At 31.4% G+C, this 20,106-nt stretch overlaps 1 protein-coding gene across 5 annotated transcripts in view; it reads right to left on the bottom strand.

Moving 5' to 3' along the window:
* Nucleotides 1-4,331: 4,331 nt before the first annotated feature.
* The window catches only part of LOC134692312 (mutS protein homolog 5-like), a 40,331-nt gene continuing 24,556 nt past the window's right edge, over nucleotides 4,332-20,106 (bottom strand). For 3 of the 5 annotated variants that reach the window (XM_063552765.1, XM_063552772.1, XM_063552779.1), the window contains exons 17-28: nucleotides 18,555-18,632; nucleotides 18,093-18,138; nucleotides 13,833-13,874; nucleotides 13,234-13,330; nucleotides 12,374-12,463; nucleotides 11,779-11,905; nucleotides 11,228-11,377; nucleotides 10,564-10,638; nucleotides 10,121-10,264; nucleotides 9,520-9,657; nucleotides 8,936-9,009; nucleotides 4,332-5,579 (exon numbers count right to left, since the gene is read on the bottom strand). In XM_063552765.1, the coding sequence (XP_063408835.1) occupies nucleotides 5,474-5,579; nucleotides 8,936-9,009; nucleotides 9,520-9,657; nucleotides 10,121-10,264; nucleotides 10,564-10,638; nucleotides 11,228-11,377; nucleotides 11,779-11,905; nucleotides 12,374-12,463; nucleotides 13,234-13,330; nucleotides 13,833-13,874; nucleotides 18,093-18,138; nucleotides 18,555-18,632 (1,167 nt within the window). In that variant the 3' untranslated portion in view covers nucleotides 4,332-5,473. Of the gene's footprint in view, nucleotides 5,580-8,902; nucleotides 9,010-9,519; nucleotides 9,658-10,120; nucleotides 10,265-10,563; nucleotides 10,639-11,227; nucleotides 11,378-11,778; nucleotides 11,906-12,373; nucleotides 12,464-13,233; nucleotides 13,331-13,832; nucleotides 13,875-18,092; nucleotides 18,139-18,554; nucleotides 18,633-20,106 lie in introns of all 5 variants that reach the window. The other 2 variants (XM_063552791.1, XM_063552785.1) reach the window with 2 other exon arrangements.

The following is a 20,106-nucleotide window of genomic DNA, read 5'->3' as shown; positions in this document are numbered from 1 at the left end:
GAGAAACTTTTTCGGGTGTGTCGACTTAGATATTGTTGTTCATTTAATTTTGGTGATGTCGTCGGTGGTCATGAGGAGTTTGGTTTTCACATGAACTTTTACTCCAAACCTATGCCTATAATGTGTTCTAGTATTTTTGATGCTACTGATGTTTATGGCACTGATCCGTAGTTTGATGGTTTTGAAAGATTTTTTAAATACTGGAACAATGTTTAGGGACCTGCTGAAGAACGCCTCCGGGAACGGTATTCTCTCGCTGTATTGAAGACACATTGGTGACCTTGGTCTGATTTCTGCTCTTTGGTTGGGTTGTTGTCTCTTTGAAACGTTCCCCATTTCCATTCTCGATTCAACTGTGTCATTTCAAATTGCTACCAACTATAAATCTGTATCAATGACATCTACCAACTATGAATCTGTGTCATTGACATCTACCAACTATAAATATGTGTCATTGACATCTAACCAACTTACATCTGTGTCATTGACATCTTCCAACTATAAATTCGTGTCATTGACATCTACCAACTATAAATATGTGTCATTGACATCTTCCAACTATAAATCCGTGTCATTGACATCTACCAACTATGAATCTGTGTCAATGACATCTACCAACTATAAATCCGTGTCATTGACATCTTCCAACTATAAATCTGTGTCATTGACATCTTCCAACTATAAAATCTGTGTCATTGACATCTACCAACTTGACATCTGTGACATTGACATCTACCAACTATAAAATATGTGTCATTGACATCTACCAACTAGAAAGCTGTGTCATTGACATCTACCAACTAGACATCTGTGTCATTGACATCTACCAACTATAAAATCTGTGCCATTGACATCTACCAACTAGAAAGCTGTGTCATTGACATCTACCAACTAGACATCTGTGACATTGACATCTACCAACTATAAAATCTGTGTCATTGACATCTACCAACTAGACATCTGTGACATTGACATCTACCAACTATAAAATCTGTGTCATTGACATCTACCAACTAGACATCTGTGACATTGACATCTTCCAACTATAAAATCTGTGTCATTGACATCTACCAACTAGAAAGCTGTGTAATTGACATCTACCAACTATACATCTGTGTCATTGACATCTACCAACTATAAATCCGTATCATTGACATCTACCAACTATACATCTGTGTCGTTGACATGTACCAACTATACATCTGTGTCATTGACATCTACCAACTATACATCTGTGTCATTGACATCTACCAACTATAAATCTGTGTCATTGACATCTACCAACTATAAATATGTGTCATTGACATCTTCCAACTAGAAATCCGTGTCATTGACATCTACCAACTATGAATCTGTGTCAATGACATCTACCAACTATTAATATGTGTCATTGAAATCTACCAACTATAAATCTACTTGTGTCATTGACATCTACCAACTATAAATCTGTGTTATTGATATCTACCAACTAGACATCTGTGACACTGACATCTACAAACTATAAAGCTGTGTCATTGACATCTACCAACTATACATCTGTGTCGTTGACATCTACCAACTATACATCTGTGTCATTGACATCTTCCAACTATAAATCTGTGTCATTGACATCTTCCAACTATAAATCTGTGTCATTGACATCTTCCAACTATAAAATCTGTGTCATTGACATCTACCAACTAGACATCTGTGACATTGACATCTACCAACTATAAAATCTGTGTCATTGACATCTACCAACTAGAAAGCTGTGTCATTGACATCTACCAACTAGACATCTGTGTCATTGACATCTACCAACTATAAAATCTGTGTCATTGACATCTACCAACTAGAAAGCTGTGTCATTGACATCTACCAACTAGACATCTGTGACATTGACATCTACCAACTATAAAATCTGTGTCATTGACATCTACCAACTAGACATCTGTGACATTGACATCTACCAACTATAAAATATGTGTCATTGACATCTACCAACTAGACATCTGTGACATTGACATCTTCCAACTATAAAATCTGTGTCATTGACATCTAACAACTATAAATCTGTGTCATTGACATCTTCCAACTATAAATCTGTGTCATTGACATCTACCAACTATAAATCCGTGTCATTGACATCTACCAACTATGAATCTGTGTCAATGATATCTACCAACTAGACATCTGTGACACTGACATCTACCAACTATACATCTGTGTCATTGACATCTACCAACTATAAATCTGTGTCATTGACATCTACCAACTATAAATATGTGTCATTGACATCTTCCAACTAGAAATCCGTGTCATTGACATCTACCAACTATGAATCTGTGTCAATGACATCTAACAACTATAAATCTGTGTCATTGACATCTTCCAACTATAAATCTGTGTCATTGACATCTACCAACTATAAATCCGTGTCATTGACATCTACCAACTATGAATCTGTGTCAATGATATCTACCAACTAGACATCTGTGACACTGACATCTACCAACTATAAATCCGTGTCATTGACTACCAACTATGAATCTGTGTCAATGATATCTACCAACTATTAATATGTGTCATTGACATCTACCAACTATAAATCTACTTGTGTCATTGACATCTACCAACTATAATTCTGTGTTATTGACATCTACCAACTATAAATCTGTTTTATTAACATCTACCACCTTAAACCTGTGTCATCAATATATACCAACTACAAAAACTATTAATATGTGTCATTGACATTTACCGACTATATGCCCGTGTCATTTACATCTACCAACTTTAAATCTGTGGCATTGACATCTACCAAATATAAATATGTGTCATTGACATCTTATCAACTTTCATCTGTGTCATTGACATCTTCCAACTATAAATCCGTGTCATTGACATCTACCAACTATGAATCTGTGTCAATGACATCTACCAACTGTAAATCCGTGTCATCGACATCTACCAACTATAAATATGTGTCATTGACATCTTATCAACTTACATCTGTGTCATTGACATCTTCCAGCTATAAATCCGTGTCATTGACATCTACCAACTATGAATATGTGTCAATGATATCTACCAACAACAAATCTGTGTCATTGAAATCATTCAACTATATATATGTGTCATTGACATCTACCAACTATAAATCTGTGTTAATGATATCTACCAACTAGACATCTGTGACACTGACATCTACCAACTATAAAGCTGTGTCATTGACATCTACCAACTATACATCTGTGTCGTTGACATCTACCAACTATACATCTGTGTCATTGACATCTTCCAACTATAAATCCGTGTCATTGACATCTACCTACTATAAATTTGTGTCATTGACATCTTCCAACTATAAATCTGTGTCATTGACATCTTCCAACTATAAAATCTGTGTCATTGACATCTTCCAACTAGAAAGCTGTGTCATTGACAGCTACCAACTAGACATCTACCAACTATACATCTGTGCCATTGACATCTATCAACTATATATCTATGTCATTGACATCTACCAACTATCAACCTGTGTCATTGACATCTACCAACAATAAAGCTGTGTCATTTACATCTACCAACTATAAAGCTGTGTCATTGACATCTACCAACTATAAATCTGTGTCATTAACATCTTCCAACTATAAATCTGTGTCATTGACACCTACCAACTATAAATCTGTGTCATTGACATCTACCAACTATAAATCTGTGTCATTGACATCTACCAACTATTGATATGTATCATTGACATTGAAGGTGGTGGTGGGCTTTCCTTCCCTCTAATGGTAACACTATCATCATTGACATAAAATTTTCAAAAAATACTACCATTTTTATTATTTTCAGTTATGGAAAATTACACTCCCCTTTGATTGAACCCTGTATCTGCTTCTGATATCAAATTTTTTACACTTACAGAGAGATCAGTAATTATAGGTTTTATAACAAGAGAGACTTGGATATCACTTGATCATCAAGTTGATGTCAAAATTCCATTTTTAGGAGTTGTTAGCTCTTTTTCTCTTTTTCATTGAAAAATTCCAAGATTTTTTTATATTGTCTTTTGATCATACTATTATGACGTCATATGTCCTGTTCCAGTGTCATACTTTAACATAAGACAGACTTTTAAAACATTTTCTATGTTTAAGAATGTTGTTAACTTTTGACAAATGGAAGCCTTTCAATTGAAAAGTATGATTGCTTTGCTAATTACTGAAGAAATCTCATATGTCAAAACCATGGACATCATCTTTTCTTTTGAAATTCATCACAAACTAGCAAACAAATATATAATTAACTAACAAATTAATTGATTAAACTTTAATTTATTGAAACATATAATATATCATCAAAGTGAACATTAAAATAGATAAATAATTTGACATGTATTAAAACTAAAATCATAATGACTATTAAATGTTACAAAAACATTATTCGACATTAAAAAGCAAAGCTACAAATGCTACACCATACAACCAAGCAAAAAAATTTAATCTTTTTGTTCAGGGACAACACTTACATATCAAAAGTGTTTAAACAGTACTAGAATTCTGACCAATTTGTAATTAATGAGCTTATTTGAGGTTCATTCTCAGATTTCCCCTTTCTTCCTATCTTTAGAATCATTTATTTTTGTCTTTGGTTTTTGAAATAACCAATGTGATTTGGGGAATTTAATGAAGAATAGATTGTAAATATTACTTCAATTGGTGTATTGAAATATTCATTAGACAACCAAAATTGGTTCTCAAGACATTTATGTTTTGTTGGTTCTCGGACATTTATGCTGTGTTATGTTGTTGAAAAGTAGGTACTTACTTAATATGGCACATTATTTTAACAATCAGTTTTGACCTAGATCAAAATCTTTGCTATACATATAGTTCAGATAGAAATTTTCAAGCATTCCATTGTATTTAAATAATTTCAAATACAATGACAATGTGAGGTTACATATATTGTTGAACTCTAGGACAAATTAATTTTCTAATTGGGAGTTGTCTCTTATTTTCAAAATAGCAATACACAAGAATGTGTTCCCATTTGCACTATCATTTTCTATGTTCAGTGGACCATGTAAATGGGATAAAATCTTTTAATTTGGCATTAAATTTAGAAAGATCATATCATGGGGAATATGTTTACTAGGTTTCAAGTTGATTGGACTTCAACTTCATCAAAAACTACCTCGACCAAAAACTTTAACCTGAAGCGGGACAGAGACCAGAAAACATAACGCCAATAAATGGGGCATAAAAAGGAAATTCAAACACTTACAACAAGAATAAATTATATTACTAGTATGACTTCAAAAAATATGAGCTATCAATTAATATATTTTTGTAACATGATGATGTCCAGAGAACTAGACAATTCATTATATATGGCTTAATAAAACATAATTGTAAATTATATCTATCAGTACATAAAATTTGATATCAACAAATTTTGCTATTGCAGTTCACAATTAATCAACGTATTATATTTGTCCTTCACTAATTGGTAACACCACATTTGAAAGGAAAGAAATGAGGTCACCATTGTCCAGGTCCAACTCTAAAAATCTGTCTACTATCATTTTACTCCTGAAAATAAAGGAACAATATTAAATAATGTATTATGGTAGCTTAATGGTTTATGTTGTGTTAAATGCAATGCTAATGGTGGAATGCTTTCCAATTATGGTCACTTGAAAAACACCGATATCACTCAGATTACATTTCTACCTTGACAGGTAAGTTTGTATTTAGCCTATGAAATACTTATTTAGCCTTGAAAATTGAAAGGTCAGTTTATCCCATTCATACAATAGAAGTTTACCTATGAGGGTCAGAATGGGGTTTACAGTATAGAGAATACATGTAATAGCAACAAAAAATAGAGAAAATAGAAAATGAACAATAAAATAAAATAAAGAGAATACTGTGGTGCAAAAGTATAAATAATAAATGTGCAAAATAACTTGAAAAGGTAACTTTAGTAACTGTAATGCAATGCTGATAATATAATGATCAATGTTCATAATTGATAAAAAATCTTGTAACAAAAAGACTAAATAATAAAATCATTTTCATGAACATTTTACAGAATGAGAGTTATTTTCAAGGCTATTAAACATGTTAAAAGGAAAATGCCATAAAAATTTAAAGAATACAGATATTAAAAAACCCATGCAGGTCCTCATGTCATTTACATTGTCAATATATAGGACACATCTAGTAAAACTGGTTTTAAACTAAACATCTGGTCAAACTGGTTTGGTATAACTGAATGTTTCTTGCCCTAGTTGTATATTTCACAGTGACCTTATGTGTTTATGCTAAGAGTACATTGTAATGTCATATTTATTGATTTTCTGTTGGGACATGACCTAAATTGTAAACATAAAAAACAGTGGCTTGAGATTTCAACTGATATTAGTATAAGAAACAATGATAAATTAATATTTGGAATTTTATATCCTGGTTGATGATGTTTTTTTGGGACCAAGATGTTTCTTCATTCTAGGTTATATGATTATTTTAACCTTCAACATTGTTCAATGCACTTTTAAAATTTCAGGTCTCATTTAAAATATTTTGCAACTAAATAATAATTTGTCAGATTTGGTGTAAACTAAAGACAAGACAGTGTAATAGATAACCTGCAAGCATAGTCTATTTCTATAACAGTCAAGCAGATAGGTTTCTTTTATATCTGAAAAAAAAAACTACCATGTAAAGAAATATGCAATTTAATATAACCTTATATAACCCCTAAAACTCAACATTAACAGATTTTTAAGAATTAAATCAAGATGCACAAAATTTTAAGTATTGGTCAGTGGTTCTTTTGTACTTTAACAATATCACAATAACAATAAAGTGACCTTAATTTTGGACAAGGTAAATGGCATGAAGCCAAATTTATCAACTTCTATTGTATGAATGGGAAACTGACCTTTCAATTCTCAAGGCTAAATAAGTATTTAATAGGCTAAATACAAACTTAGATGTGAAGGTAGAATTGTAATCTGAGTGATACAGGTGTTATTCAACTCCCCATAAACCTCTCTGAGACTGAAGATTTTGTTTTGATTCAATCCCAAATTCTATCTGAGCCAAAATATACTGATGGTCCTTCCTAAACACATTTATATTGTATGGTTCTTTGATGTTTGTTCAGAACAGAATCCCTTTGGATGATGGAAATAATCCTTAAAACATGAAAAATCATATACAATAAATTCAGAAATTATTGTGATGTTTTTATTATTGCAAAAAAAAGTGACCGTGTTGTAATCGCAATAATCAAAACTTGCATTTTGAATTTTTTTACATGAATCAAACAGGATTTTTCTAAATGTAGCAAAGGAGTAGGGGCAATAAGGCCCTTATTTGGCCCAAAAATTACTACAAATTTAGAAGGTATCATACATGTTCTTAAATTACTGAAAACTTGACTTAGGTATAAGATACTAAGAAAAACAAAACAAATTTGACATCGAACACGTTACCATGGCAACAAATCATGACTTAATTTGCATATTTTGTTAAATCTCATGATTTTCCTTATTTTTCATCAAATATTAAGTACATTTTAGATTGAAAACGTATGTGCGCATCCAAGTAACAACTTTATATTTGGTGAGATTATGCCAATAGTTATAATAAAACTTCTGTTAAATTATTTTGTTGTTTCTCGGCTGCGCAGGAAGTTTCCACAATGGAAATACAGACTGAAAACTGCATAAGTTCTGTACTTTTCATCCTTTTTCTGAAAATAGTTCACATTATGACGTAATTGTGACGTCATCAGATAAAAATCTTTATGTTTTTTATTTATATTTTTTTACCCTATGCATTTTTAAACATTATGTGCCAATTTGAAATAGTTATCAAACATTTTATTTTCTTGTGCCAAAACTAGGCCTGAATGCCCCTACTCGCATTTTAGTCTAAAATGACAAAATCCCAATAATAAATGCAAACAATTATTTCTGAATTTACAGTATACAATGAATGAATCAAGTTCAACTGCTAAAACAACTTTTCAACATCAAATTTTTCAACAATGAAAGAGCTACAGTAAGAGTAGAAGCATAAAAAGACATTACATTTTTTTATTTAGGTATTTAATTTTAGTGGACAATAGGTTATGAATAATGATGTATTGTTCCAATAAAAATAATTGAATAGTACGGGAATGGAATTTAGAGACAAACATTCTGTAAAGTATAGAAAAAGTACAAACACAGGTTGCAAATTTATTATCATACCAGAGTATAAATTACCTTTTATACTGTGTATCAGTGCCCTAATACTGTATAGTATAGATAAAGTACAAACACAGGTTTGCAAAAGAGTAAGTCCGGTAAGGACCGATTTTGGCCTAAACTTTCAGGTTCATCTGACAAACGATGTTGACCACTTTTTAAACACCTAAATGCCTATTTTATTTGATTCAATTAATATATGTGAAAGATTTTAACTAATTTAGTAATTAAAAACGCTCCGATTCAAGCTCAAATATGAAAAATCTACCAAATATGCTGAAAAATGTCACTTTTAAGATTGTTTTTGTCAAAAATGAAAGTGGCCGCATCTGTGTTCATCCTCAACCATTATATATGTTAATATGTATTATCATCAAATACAACTTACATTTAAATATTTTGGATGAACACGAATGCGGCCACTTAGGTTTAACACGGAAACCGTCTAAAATTTAACCAAAATGCTAGAATTTTGAAGATTTCCGTAATTTAGCATGACTTAATGGTGCTAGTACTCGATATATGTACATCGTATTGTAAAAAACAGCCCATATTTATGTAGCAGAAGCATTCTACTGTTCAATAAATAAAAAAAGTATACATTTTAACAATTTTGTAAAACTGCCATATTTTGGGGCCAAAAAGGGGTCTTACCGGACCTACTCCTTTATTATCATACCAGAGTACCTTTTATACTGTGTATCAGTGCCCTCAGAATCAACTTTCTCTATTGGTTTGTTTTGTCTAATCAGCTCGGATACCTACAACAATAGTATTTTAAGATCATTGTATTTGTAAGTCAACACAATAGTTTAGCTGCTGAATATCATCTAAAATATCAAAACCAATGCATACTCAAAATTGTCAGAATTGAGTACTTCAACATGTTTGTTTTACCCCCCCAAAAAAGAGCAACATTATTTCTAAGATTGTGGAGACAGAATTTTTTAGCTTAAACACTTGTCGCGTTAAAAGTTGATGGGCCATAATATTTAAAATTATGCAGTAATTACAGAAAATTTAACCCTCATAAAGCCAAAATCAAAACCACATATAAACAATTTATTAAAATATTCTTTTTCACTTTTTTGGTCTCTTGGAAAATGTTGTTTGTGCTGTATTTAGACCCTTCTACAACGAAATTTGTTTTACATGCACACATATAAAAAATGTGGTTTTTATCTAATGCAATCATAGGTTTGAACATAGTTTCAATTTAGAACTGCTTATATATATATATCAATCTTTCATGGTTCCCCTCTGTATCTCACCTCCGTTCCACGTTTGACTATTTCCTGTGGTAGTCCAGCTTGTAGGGCTATATGGCTGGCATAACTGGAGTTTGTATGACCCTCTACTAAATGATAAAGGAACAGTAACTCTTCCCCATCATGAACAGTTTCTAATGTCTGAATAAAAAAAAACCAATTGATGCAGTGAATGACCCAAAACTCATCTATATTTCTACATGTCATTTTGTTTGCTTATCAATAGCAAATAAGCAAGATTTAAAAAGTAAAGTGCAAAGCTAGATTCACAACACACATAAACAATAAAGCATTTTATTTATATATGTAAGTGTTACAAATATAGTAATGTTAAGTATGTACAAATATAGTAATGTCAAGTATGTACAAATATAGTAATGTCAAGTATGTACAAACATAAGCTGTTAGTGTGAACAATACTTTATTGTGAAAATAGTAACAATAACATTACAAATATGAGTTGTCAGGATTGGAAAACAAATAAATTATCACTTTTATATAAAACTGCTGAGATATTAATGGAAAATAATAGTCCATAGCAAATCCTGATAATGTCCTTATTTAAAACAAAGTTCTTCATTAGAAAATAATACTGTATGCTCACCATGTATTTAATCTTTGGAGATTTTGGCAGTAAATGCTGGTTGATCAAACTGTGGAAGTGTGTACATACAAAAACATGTGGACAACGCTTTCCCATCTCTAACCAATAAGTTAAACATCCACACAGTAAGGACATCCCATCCACCTGTTAAGGAAAAAATATTCCTAGATAAGACTAATACCAATTTGAATAAAGGCCTTTTTTTTTAAATTTCTGATAAGGATTCTCAAGGTTTGAAAGTAAGATTCTATTTTTTTTATTCCACACATTTGTTTGCATGCCAGAAATTAAAATGGTCTGTAAAACCTTTATCAATCTTTTTCAAAATACTTATATACAATCTCCTGCCAGATTTAAAAAGGACGATTTTTCTAAATTCAGTCATATTTATAAATTCAGTTTTTTGTTTATTTTTATAAATTCATAAATTTTCATTAACTAACCATTTCCGTGCCTTTACCAAACTCATCAATTATGATTAAACTACTCTCTGTGGCACTCTTCAAAGCCTGAGACATCTGTAGAAAAAAATATGAACAAATTCACATTTACTGTTTTTCTTCAAAAAACATAAACTAAATAAATAAAATGAATTGTTAAACACACGAATCCTATCAACAAATCAGGGCCTCAGATAAAACCCTAAAAAATTACTAAGAAATCAGCTGTATTCTTTGATTATTAAACTTTCCACTTCAGACTTCAATTCTGTCTACTAACAACAGAACACTTTATAAACATTTTGTATAGAATTGGTTCGGTTTGAATCAATTGACACTTGTAGATTTTTGAAACCAGAAAATTTAAATGTGCTACCAGTAAATCAGAAAAGAAAGTTATTATATAAGTTTATTTGCCAAGTCCATCAAATGTGGTTTTTATGATGAATAATTTGTGTTGTACAAATCATATTTATATGGATTTTGTAGAAAAAATTATTTATTTAATTTTGTTTTTTTAAAAAGGCTTTTTTTTTGCTTTGACACATTACTGTGACGTCATCATGCGGAAGTACATTTTGTTTTCGGTTGGACTTAGAGAGAATTTACTGCTTTATTAAATTGTTTGTTCGCTGATCTTTTTTTGCCTTTGATGAGTAAGAAATACCTGGTTGATATCAATCATAAATGTTGACAGTCCAACAGACACACTGTCCAGGGACTGTATTCTGGTGTATATTCTTTCTATAGGACCAATTGATGCTGACTCTGCAGGAACAAAGCTGCCTATATGGGCCATATATACTATCACTGCTACCTGTAGAATGTCAACTTTACAAATTATATTCACAGGTTTATTTCAAAGTATTTTGGTTTTGCAATGTTGAAATACTTTTTACGCTTCAATACAATTAAACTGTAACATCTTCAATACCATGTTTGTGCTGTGTATTATAATTTTCTAATTTTCATTGTGCATACATAAAGTAAACTAGTACACTCTAAAAAATGTACTCAAATATTTTAAAATACACATCATTTTATATCAAATATCAGTCTAGTTTTTATTGTTTTATAAGGCCTATGTGTATCAGCAAATTTTGATGTTACTGTTTTAAGTAAACTCTTTCTCTGGTATTTTGATGTTACTGTTTTAAGTAAACTCTCTCTCTGGTATTTAAAGTCCTGCAAATCATTTATCATCAACATCTGACTAACCTGTTTTAAGTAAACACTTTTCCCACAGGCATTAGGACCGGTCAGGATTTTAATATTACTATAATCTTGGCCACTGCATACATCATTTGGTACAAAAGGACTACAACACAATTCTTGAAGTGGATGTCTGTTAATATAAGATAGAAAATATACTCCATATATTTACATGCCTTTCCTCAAACAAATTAAAATGGAAAATATAAAGTAATTTATAGCTTTTGGCTTTATGTTTGGTAGCAAATTCAGGAAAACTTGGGAATCTTAGATGTTCTCCACTTTTACATTTTTTAAATCATTTCAACATTTTCATTTCTCATCTCATTATAATAAACTGAACCTGCATTAAATCAGACTTTATATCAGAAAATTGTGTGGTGGAGTCATAAAATTCCTCTGCTTTCTAAACATGGGAGATAACTCCAGCTTACTTGCATTAAAAGTACAGAAGAAAACTAAGAGAACATTACAAAATATGTTATTCTTTATACCAAGATATGTATAAAATATGAGTTTTTTTTAAGCCATTTAAATCCAAGGGATGATTTATAGAACAAAATAAATTCAAAAATCAACAGCTTACAGTTTAGTTCCTTACCTGCCTGATTTGATATCTATAACATTTTCTGGTACCAGCTTCGGTTTAACATAATTAAACTCTTTCGCACAAGTAGCAAATGCCAATAAACTGAAAAAGAAATCAGGAAATATGTGTACAACTGTAACATTATACATGTTATGACATAGGAAAATCTTAGGAAAATGTATTGAATTCACTGTTTTGTAGTTATTGTACAGAGCCTTCAAAACTGTTTAAACATCACAGCAATTTGACCTAATCCCTGTGACAGGTGTTGTTAGATAGTAATCTTTCGGAACTTAGTTTTAGAGGTCACATCTCTTGAGTGGTCACTTTGATACTTCACAAAACTGATTGCTGAATACAGGTTTGACAGTATTTCTAGAGGTCACATCTCTTGAGTGGTCACTTTGATACTTCACAAAACTGATTGCTGAATACAGGTTTGACAGTATTTCTAGAGGTCACATCTCTTGAGTGGTCACTTTGATACTTCACAAAACTGATTGCTGAATACAGGTTTGACAGTATTTCAGAGTTGTGTAATAACAAACGGATTTTGGCAGAAATGTGCAAGTCAATACTCAGGTGAGGTAAACCCATCAGCAAGATCAGCAAATAAACTATCAGATGCAAAACTGCTTGCCCTGTGGACGAATCAGTGTGGTAGACTACTGTCCTGACATTATCTTTGAGTTTCAGATTTACATCAAGTGTAGACAGAGACAAAGATGATGCAAGACATCAGAAATGATTCCAATGTAAACTCAGTGTATATGGCTTGGTATTGCCAAGAAAAATTCACACATTTAATTTAGTCTCAAGTTAAGGTACAAAATTTATGCTAGAGATTTCGTGCTCAAATTGAACATTCCTACCAGTCTAGTTCTCCACATAGCTCCAAAACTTCCAGTAAAGCCTTTGTATGTTCTAGGATGGAGTTCTGTAGCTTGTGCATTATACTGGTCTCCTGATCTGCAAACAAAAAAGTATATTAATTTCATGTATTGTAGTCTAAGTTGAATCCCCTTACAATGAACTTATGCAACACATAAATGTTCAAGTACTGTCCACATCCAATATGTGTTTTTGTTTGAGGTATTTCTATTTGTATCTGTCCGATGAGTTTAGCCTTTCTCAATAGATTTTGATAGTTTGCTCTTGTACTGAACTGTTACACCTCTGTCCAAGGTTGGGGATCTACCATCATGTTTAATAGAGCACTATATGTGCCTGTCCCAAACAAAAACCTGTAATTCAGTGGTTGTAATTTGTTGCTGTGTTACATATTTGTTTTTCATTCAATATTTTAGACATAATATTCAGGGCCTTTTATAGCTGACTATGCAACATTGGCTTTGTTCATTGTTGAAGGATGTAGGATGGCCTATAGTTAATTTCTGGTGTCTTGTGAAGAGTGGTCTTGTTGACAATCATACCACATCTTCATTTTAAATAAACACATGTTTTCTTTTACCTTGTATATCACACTGAGTATCTCCTAGTAACATGTCCAGCTCTGAAACAAAATGGCCATAAAGACATGAATTATGTTAACCAAAAAATATTAAATTTCTTTATAGAAATATAGTGTAATTTCATCTGTAACAAAACTTTGCAAATTGACAAATATCAGTCAGACATAACTACTCAAATACTCATCAAAATATAAGCATGTTAAATTTATTTCATGATTTCACAAGTAAGACAGAGCTGATATGTAAATAAAGTATTCAATCTGCTATAATTTTCTGACAGAGTTGACCATCATTTTATAGTGATTTGCAGTTGTTCATGTATACTTTGTTACTTTTGTTTAAAATTCTTTGTTCATTTGTTATAGTTGAGTATATTACTCCAGAGAAAGTGAGTATAATATTCCAGAGAAAGTGAGTATATTACTCCAGAGAAAGTGAGTATATTACTCCAGAGAAAGAGAAAACAGAGAAAAAAAAATCAACTAAAAAAAAAAAGAAAGGCATGCATATTCCAACTTTTCTAATCATATTCATCATTTTAAAAGATAACCAGATGCTCCGCAGGGCACAGCTTTATACGACCACAGAGGTTGAATTCTGAACATTTGGGGCAAGTATGGACACAACATTCAAGCTGGATTCAGCTCTAAATTTGGATTGTGATTAAATAGTTGACACAGCATAGGTTACTCATACTCATTTAAATACATCATAAAATATTAAAATGTAGAAAAGTGCTTGTTATCACTGAATGGTAAAGATTGCTTTAATTTATCAGTTGGTAGTAACAGTGAATATACATTGTATATTGTATAAAACAATAATTTAAGTTGATTCAACTACCTATTCTGGACAAAGAAAGATAACTCCAATTGAAATTCTTGCTATTGCACAATACTGTGCAATTGAAAATACTTGCTATTGCACAATACTGTGCAATTGAAGATTTCTTGCTATTGCTCAATACTGTGCAATTAAAAATTTCTTGCTATTGCACAATTGAAGATTTCTTGTTATTGCTGAGTACTGTGCAATTGAAAATTTCTTGCTATTGCACAATACTTAATCTAATAACTTTAGATCCTGATTTGGACCAACTTGAAAACTGGGCCCATAATAAAAAATCTAAGTACATGTTTGGATTCAGCATATCAAAGAACCCCAAGAATTCAATTTTTATTAAAATCAAACTAAGTTTAATTTTGGACCCTTTGGACTTTAATTTAGACCAATTTGAAAACAGGACCAAAAAATAACAATCTACATTCACAGTTAGATTTGGCATATCAAAGAACCTCATTTATTAAATTTTTGATGAAATCAAACAAAACAAAATTTGATTTTTGACCCCAATTTGGACCAACTTGAAAACGGCCAATAATCAAAAATCTAAGTACATTTTTAGATTCAGCATATCAAAGAACCCCAAGGATGATTCAATTTTTGTCAAAATCAAACTAAGGTTAATTTTGGACCCTTTGGGCCTTAATGTAGACCAATTTGAAAACGGGACCAAAAATTAAGAATCTACATTCACAGTTAGATTCGTCATATCAAAGAACCCTAATTATTCAATTTCTGATGAAATCAAACAAAGTTTAATTTTGGACCCTTTGGGCCCCTTATTCCTAAACTGTTAGCACCAAAACTCCCAAAATCAATACCAACCTTCCTTTTATGGTCATAAACCTTGTGTTTAAATTTCATAGATTTCTATTTACTTATACTAAAGTTATGGTGTGAAAACCAAGAAAAATGCTTATTTGGACCCCTTTTTGGCTCTTAATTCCTAAACTGTTAGGACCAAAACTCCCAAAATCAATACCAACCTTCCTTTTGTGGTCATAAACCTTGTGTTTAAATTTCATAGATTTCTATTTACTTATACTAAAGTTATGGTGTGAAAACCAAAAAAAAATATGCTTATTTGGACCCCTTTTTGGCTCTTAATTCCTAAACTGTTAGAACCAAAACTCCCAAAATCAATCCCAACCTTCCTTTTGTGGTCATAAACCTTATGTCAAAATTTCATAGATTTCTATTTACTTAAACTAAAGTTACTGTGAGAAAAACAAGAAAATGCTTATTTGGGCCATTTTTAGCCCCTAATTTTTTAAATGTTGGGATCAAAGCTCTCAAAATCAATCCCAACCTTCCTTTTGTGGTCATAAACCTTGTGTTAAAATTTCATAGATTTCTATTCACTTTTACTAAAGTTAGAGTGCGAAAACCGAAAGTATTAGGACGACGACGACGCCAACGTCATAGCAATATACGACGAATTTTGCGGTCGTATAAAAACCAAAACTCTTAAACAGAAATGAGCATGTAAATCAAATAAACTGAAAAATATAATAAAAATGGAATTAGAAAATAAATTGCAATACCTTGCTGTCTCAATATAAACATATTAAGCATATACAATTATATCTCTACTATTTAAAATTAAACCACACAATTCTGATAATTTGGATTGGTATAAAACATCCAGTGGTAAATATTATATGCATATTAGAATGAGAAGTGTTGATGAGATGTGATATAAAGTCCTGTTTTGTAATTGACTAACACCCTGATCCAGATTATAAACATGCCAGTACACATGGTAACAATCCACAGGAAGACTTGTCACCTTAATTCCGCCCCAAAAAGTGACCCAAAGAACTATGGTATGGTAGACAAAGAATTATTACATTTGTAAATATGACAGGAGGAACAAAATTTTCCAAACATTGGGTCCTCCTTGGCATACCGCACTCATAACATAGCATTGGAAAACATCAAAGTTTTATTTAAAACAAATGGATTGACAAGGTGGATGCTTTGATGAGGGCCTCAGGATAGATTAGTTATATAGCTTACTCTTAAAATAAAGTATTGCTGTTGTTTTTTACCTGCTCTTGTGGCTATAGATATGGTATAACATGTATGTGAAAGACTTCTTCATTAGAGGGTTAGTGATAAAGTGAAACTTCTAAAAAACAGCTGCCTGTAGGACCGTAGCAGTCACCCGGTTTTCTAAAAATTGGAACCACCGAAAGTTACTTTCCTTAAATGTGTGTGTGTGTGATTGAGAATATTTGATTTGGCCAGTATAAGGGGAGAACAGGTATTCAGACGCAGGCCTCTACAATAACTTTTTTTTACTTGTCCTGTAGGACAAGTACATACCAAAATTTACTTGTCCGAATGAAATTGTTACTTGTCCAAAAAAATTCTATTAAAAACAACCTTTTTACATTTTTAGTTGATTAAAGGAACAAAACGAATTTAAACAATAGACAGGATTTGATGTATTTTTATTTATTTGAAATACTTTTCAAAAATATGAGTCAAGTACAACTGAATCTAGTCATGTCACAGGACTAGTTTTTCACTAATGCCAATCTCATCAGACTCTAGACATGAGGAACCATCTGATGGGCATGTACACTCATTGGATTTGTATCCTGTTTTTTTTTTAAGTTGAAAAAAGTTTATTGAAATGCAATCAATAAAAAGAAGAAGATAAGGTCTGATTGCCAATGAGACAACTCTACTTATGATCAAATATGATTTTGTGAATTTCATGGTAAAAAATATTTTTGTGAAAAAATTACTGGCAAGGTATTTGTTATAAGGAACAGAATAATGTAGCAAAATGAGGAACTGATTTGTCTTGGTCCCGAAATGTCTCCTGTCTTGCCAAACTGTCTATCAATCATGTCTACTAAATATGTCTCCTATGGTGCCAAACTGTCTATTAAACTTGGAGCTAAACCTGTAGAGGTGACGAACTGTCCTGTAAAGTTACCTTATCTACAAAGCGCATTATTGATTATGATCAGTAAGACTGGTTTTCGAGAACAGTATACCTTTTACCTATTGAAAAGTACCTGTCAAAGAACCAGTTAAAAATTATCGATTGCAAGTAAACATGTTGAAGAAAAAGGTTTTGCATTTGAATAAACAGAATGCAGAAACATGTCAAATTAATATTTGTTTTACTTGTTTTTTGTTTATAATTACTTTGTTAATCAAAGTTGGATTACATTTATTTTCTGCTGAATAATTGTACTTGTCCCGACGGACAAGCTTGATACAGCTTTTACTTGTCCGACCTTTTTTCCCTCTGGTACAGGACAATCGGACAAGCGTTATTGTCGAGGCCTGCGACGGACCAGTTAAGAGAAGTTTCACTGCATACCTCAGGTACTTTGGTGTACTCAATATATTGTATTGTATAAAATCTGATAATTGAGACAGCAAGGTTTAGTTACCTCTAGTTCTAGCACTTCTATAGTGCAACATATTGTTGGACATAAACTAATAAAGAGTTTTATACTAATTAGTTCTCATGTAAATTACAGTATACCTGACACAGTGGTAATGTTGTCAGACATTGTGAAAAGAAAATCTAAAATTTTCAGTAACAGACTAACTCTTTAATTTAGCCCCTGCTTCAATTTTGAAGGGAGGTAATTATGATGATCTGTTAAAATCTGTTTTTATAACAAGGATAGATAATCTTCTTATTATTAATTAAAATTAAACATAAGCTAATGGTTTAACCATTATAAAATTATGAATATAGTTTTATGTATTTCTGTCAGGATTTCCTGACATACATCTGTGCAATCTCTATTTATATCCTAATACTAACCACAAATTCTAGATCTAAGGAATACTGATCATTAACTATTTCATGACATATTTATCTTTATTTATAAACTAATACTAACCACAAATTCTAGATCTTCCATGACATACTGATCATCTGAACCATCACTGGGTTTAGGGATTGCTAGCAGATATCCAAGCTTCAAAATATTAAATTTGTTAAAAAACATTTCAGTTTCAAGATTGATAAAGGGAAGGAAAATGAATTCAAGCACAATAACATTTTAGTCAGGATTCTACTTCCTCAAAATTATCTCCCCAATAAGCTAGTTCATTTTCACAATTGTAGAAATGGAAGCCATTGTAGAAATGATGCGCTGCCAATTTTGCTCTTGAAAACGGATAAATTTATCCACATAGCAAGCAGCATTACGATCCTTATATGTCAGTTGTATCTTAAAAGACAAATGTATCTACTAGCTAATGAGCATCAGTTGATGATCTTGTCTGCATTGATTCAACTTAACAATATTTATTGTCTGATTGGTTCTCAGGAGGAATTTTTGAAAATACTTAAACATTTAAAAAAATTCAATTTTAATATTTCGTAAAAGGGCAGACTAAAAATATTTAGAGATTGAAGATAATAAACCCTAGTTACCACACAAAAAAATTTTTTTTTTCGAAGCTATGCATTTTTATCATCCAACTTAAAAAACTGTCGTCAAGTACTTTTAGTAAAAAAATAGCTATTCAACACACCAACTCTGTTTTTGCGATTCAATAGATAGGTATTTCACTTGACCCATATATTTCTTCTTTTCGTACTGTAATTTTTTTATGTTATAAAGTCAACCTGTAGCTTTGATATATAAAAACGATAGAATCTGAAGCGAGATGATACATCAAATACTCTTGCTTTATACGTTTTAAAGGCAAAATATACACCTCAAACATGCCCTAACATAAAAAGGTGCACTTGATTTTCTCTTTTCGATACAATTGTTACCCATTTTTGGATTTTTTTCTGGAGTCACATAATGGAAGGGTAAACACGAAAGTTACTGAACTAATAGATTGATATGTTTTCCATCTGTGGTAAATCATTTTTTTAAATCAGAAGTTATGCATTTTCTACATCCAACTTGATAGATACCCATGATGTCGACTTGATATCTAATTGTTCTGCATTACTATTTTTAAAATAGATAAATTGAAAACTTATGCAAATAGTGTTTTTAAAATAAAAACACTTCATAATTGAGAAGAAAATTGTTGTTTTATTTGTTTCTATTAACTTTAAATATTTTTGTTACTATAGTAAACATAACAGTAAGCATTTATCGCCTTCTCTAACAAAGAGCTTCAACTCTTTTTTCTATTTCAACTTGGTTTCCGCCTGATTATGTTAAGGCAAATAAAAGTTAGAAAACCAAAATTTTTCCATTTTCAAAGGGGCATAGCTCAAGAATGGTAAAAGTGATGCCAAACAATTTGAAACAAGATCTGTTTTGTGGTATTTTAAAAGCATTTTGTATTACTTTTATAATATTTGGTAGAGAAAAACAAAAGTTAGAGATAGGATTCCAATTTTAGGAATGTAAATAAAGACCGACAGGACGGTCAAGAGTAATACTTAAAAAACCTGGTTGAAACAATTGATTCTGATACATG

Source organism: Mytilus trossulus, chromosome 1 (genome assembly GCF_036588685.1).
Source record: "Mytilus trossulus isolate FHL-02 chromosome 1, PNRI_Mtr1.1.1.hap1, whole genome shotgun sequence".
In the NCBI taxonomy this organism is placed as follows: Eukaryota; Metazoa; Mollusca; class Bivalvia; order Mytilida; family Mytilidae; genus Mytilus; species Mytilus trossulus.
Note: the sequence above shows the minus strand (reverse complement) of the source record. Positions and strands in the feature narration are given on the sequence as shown.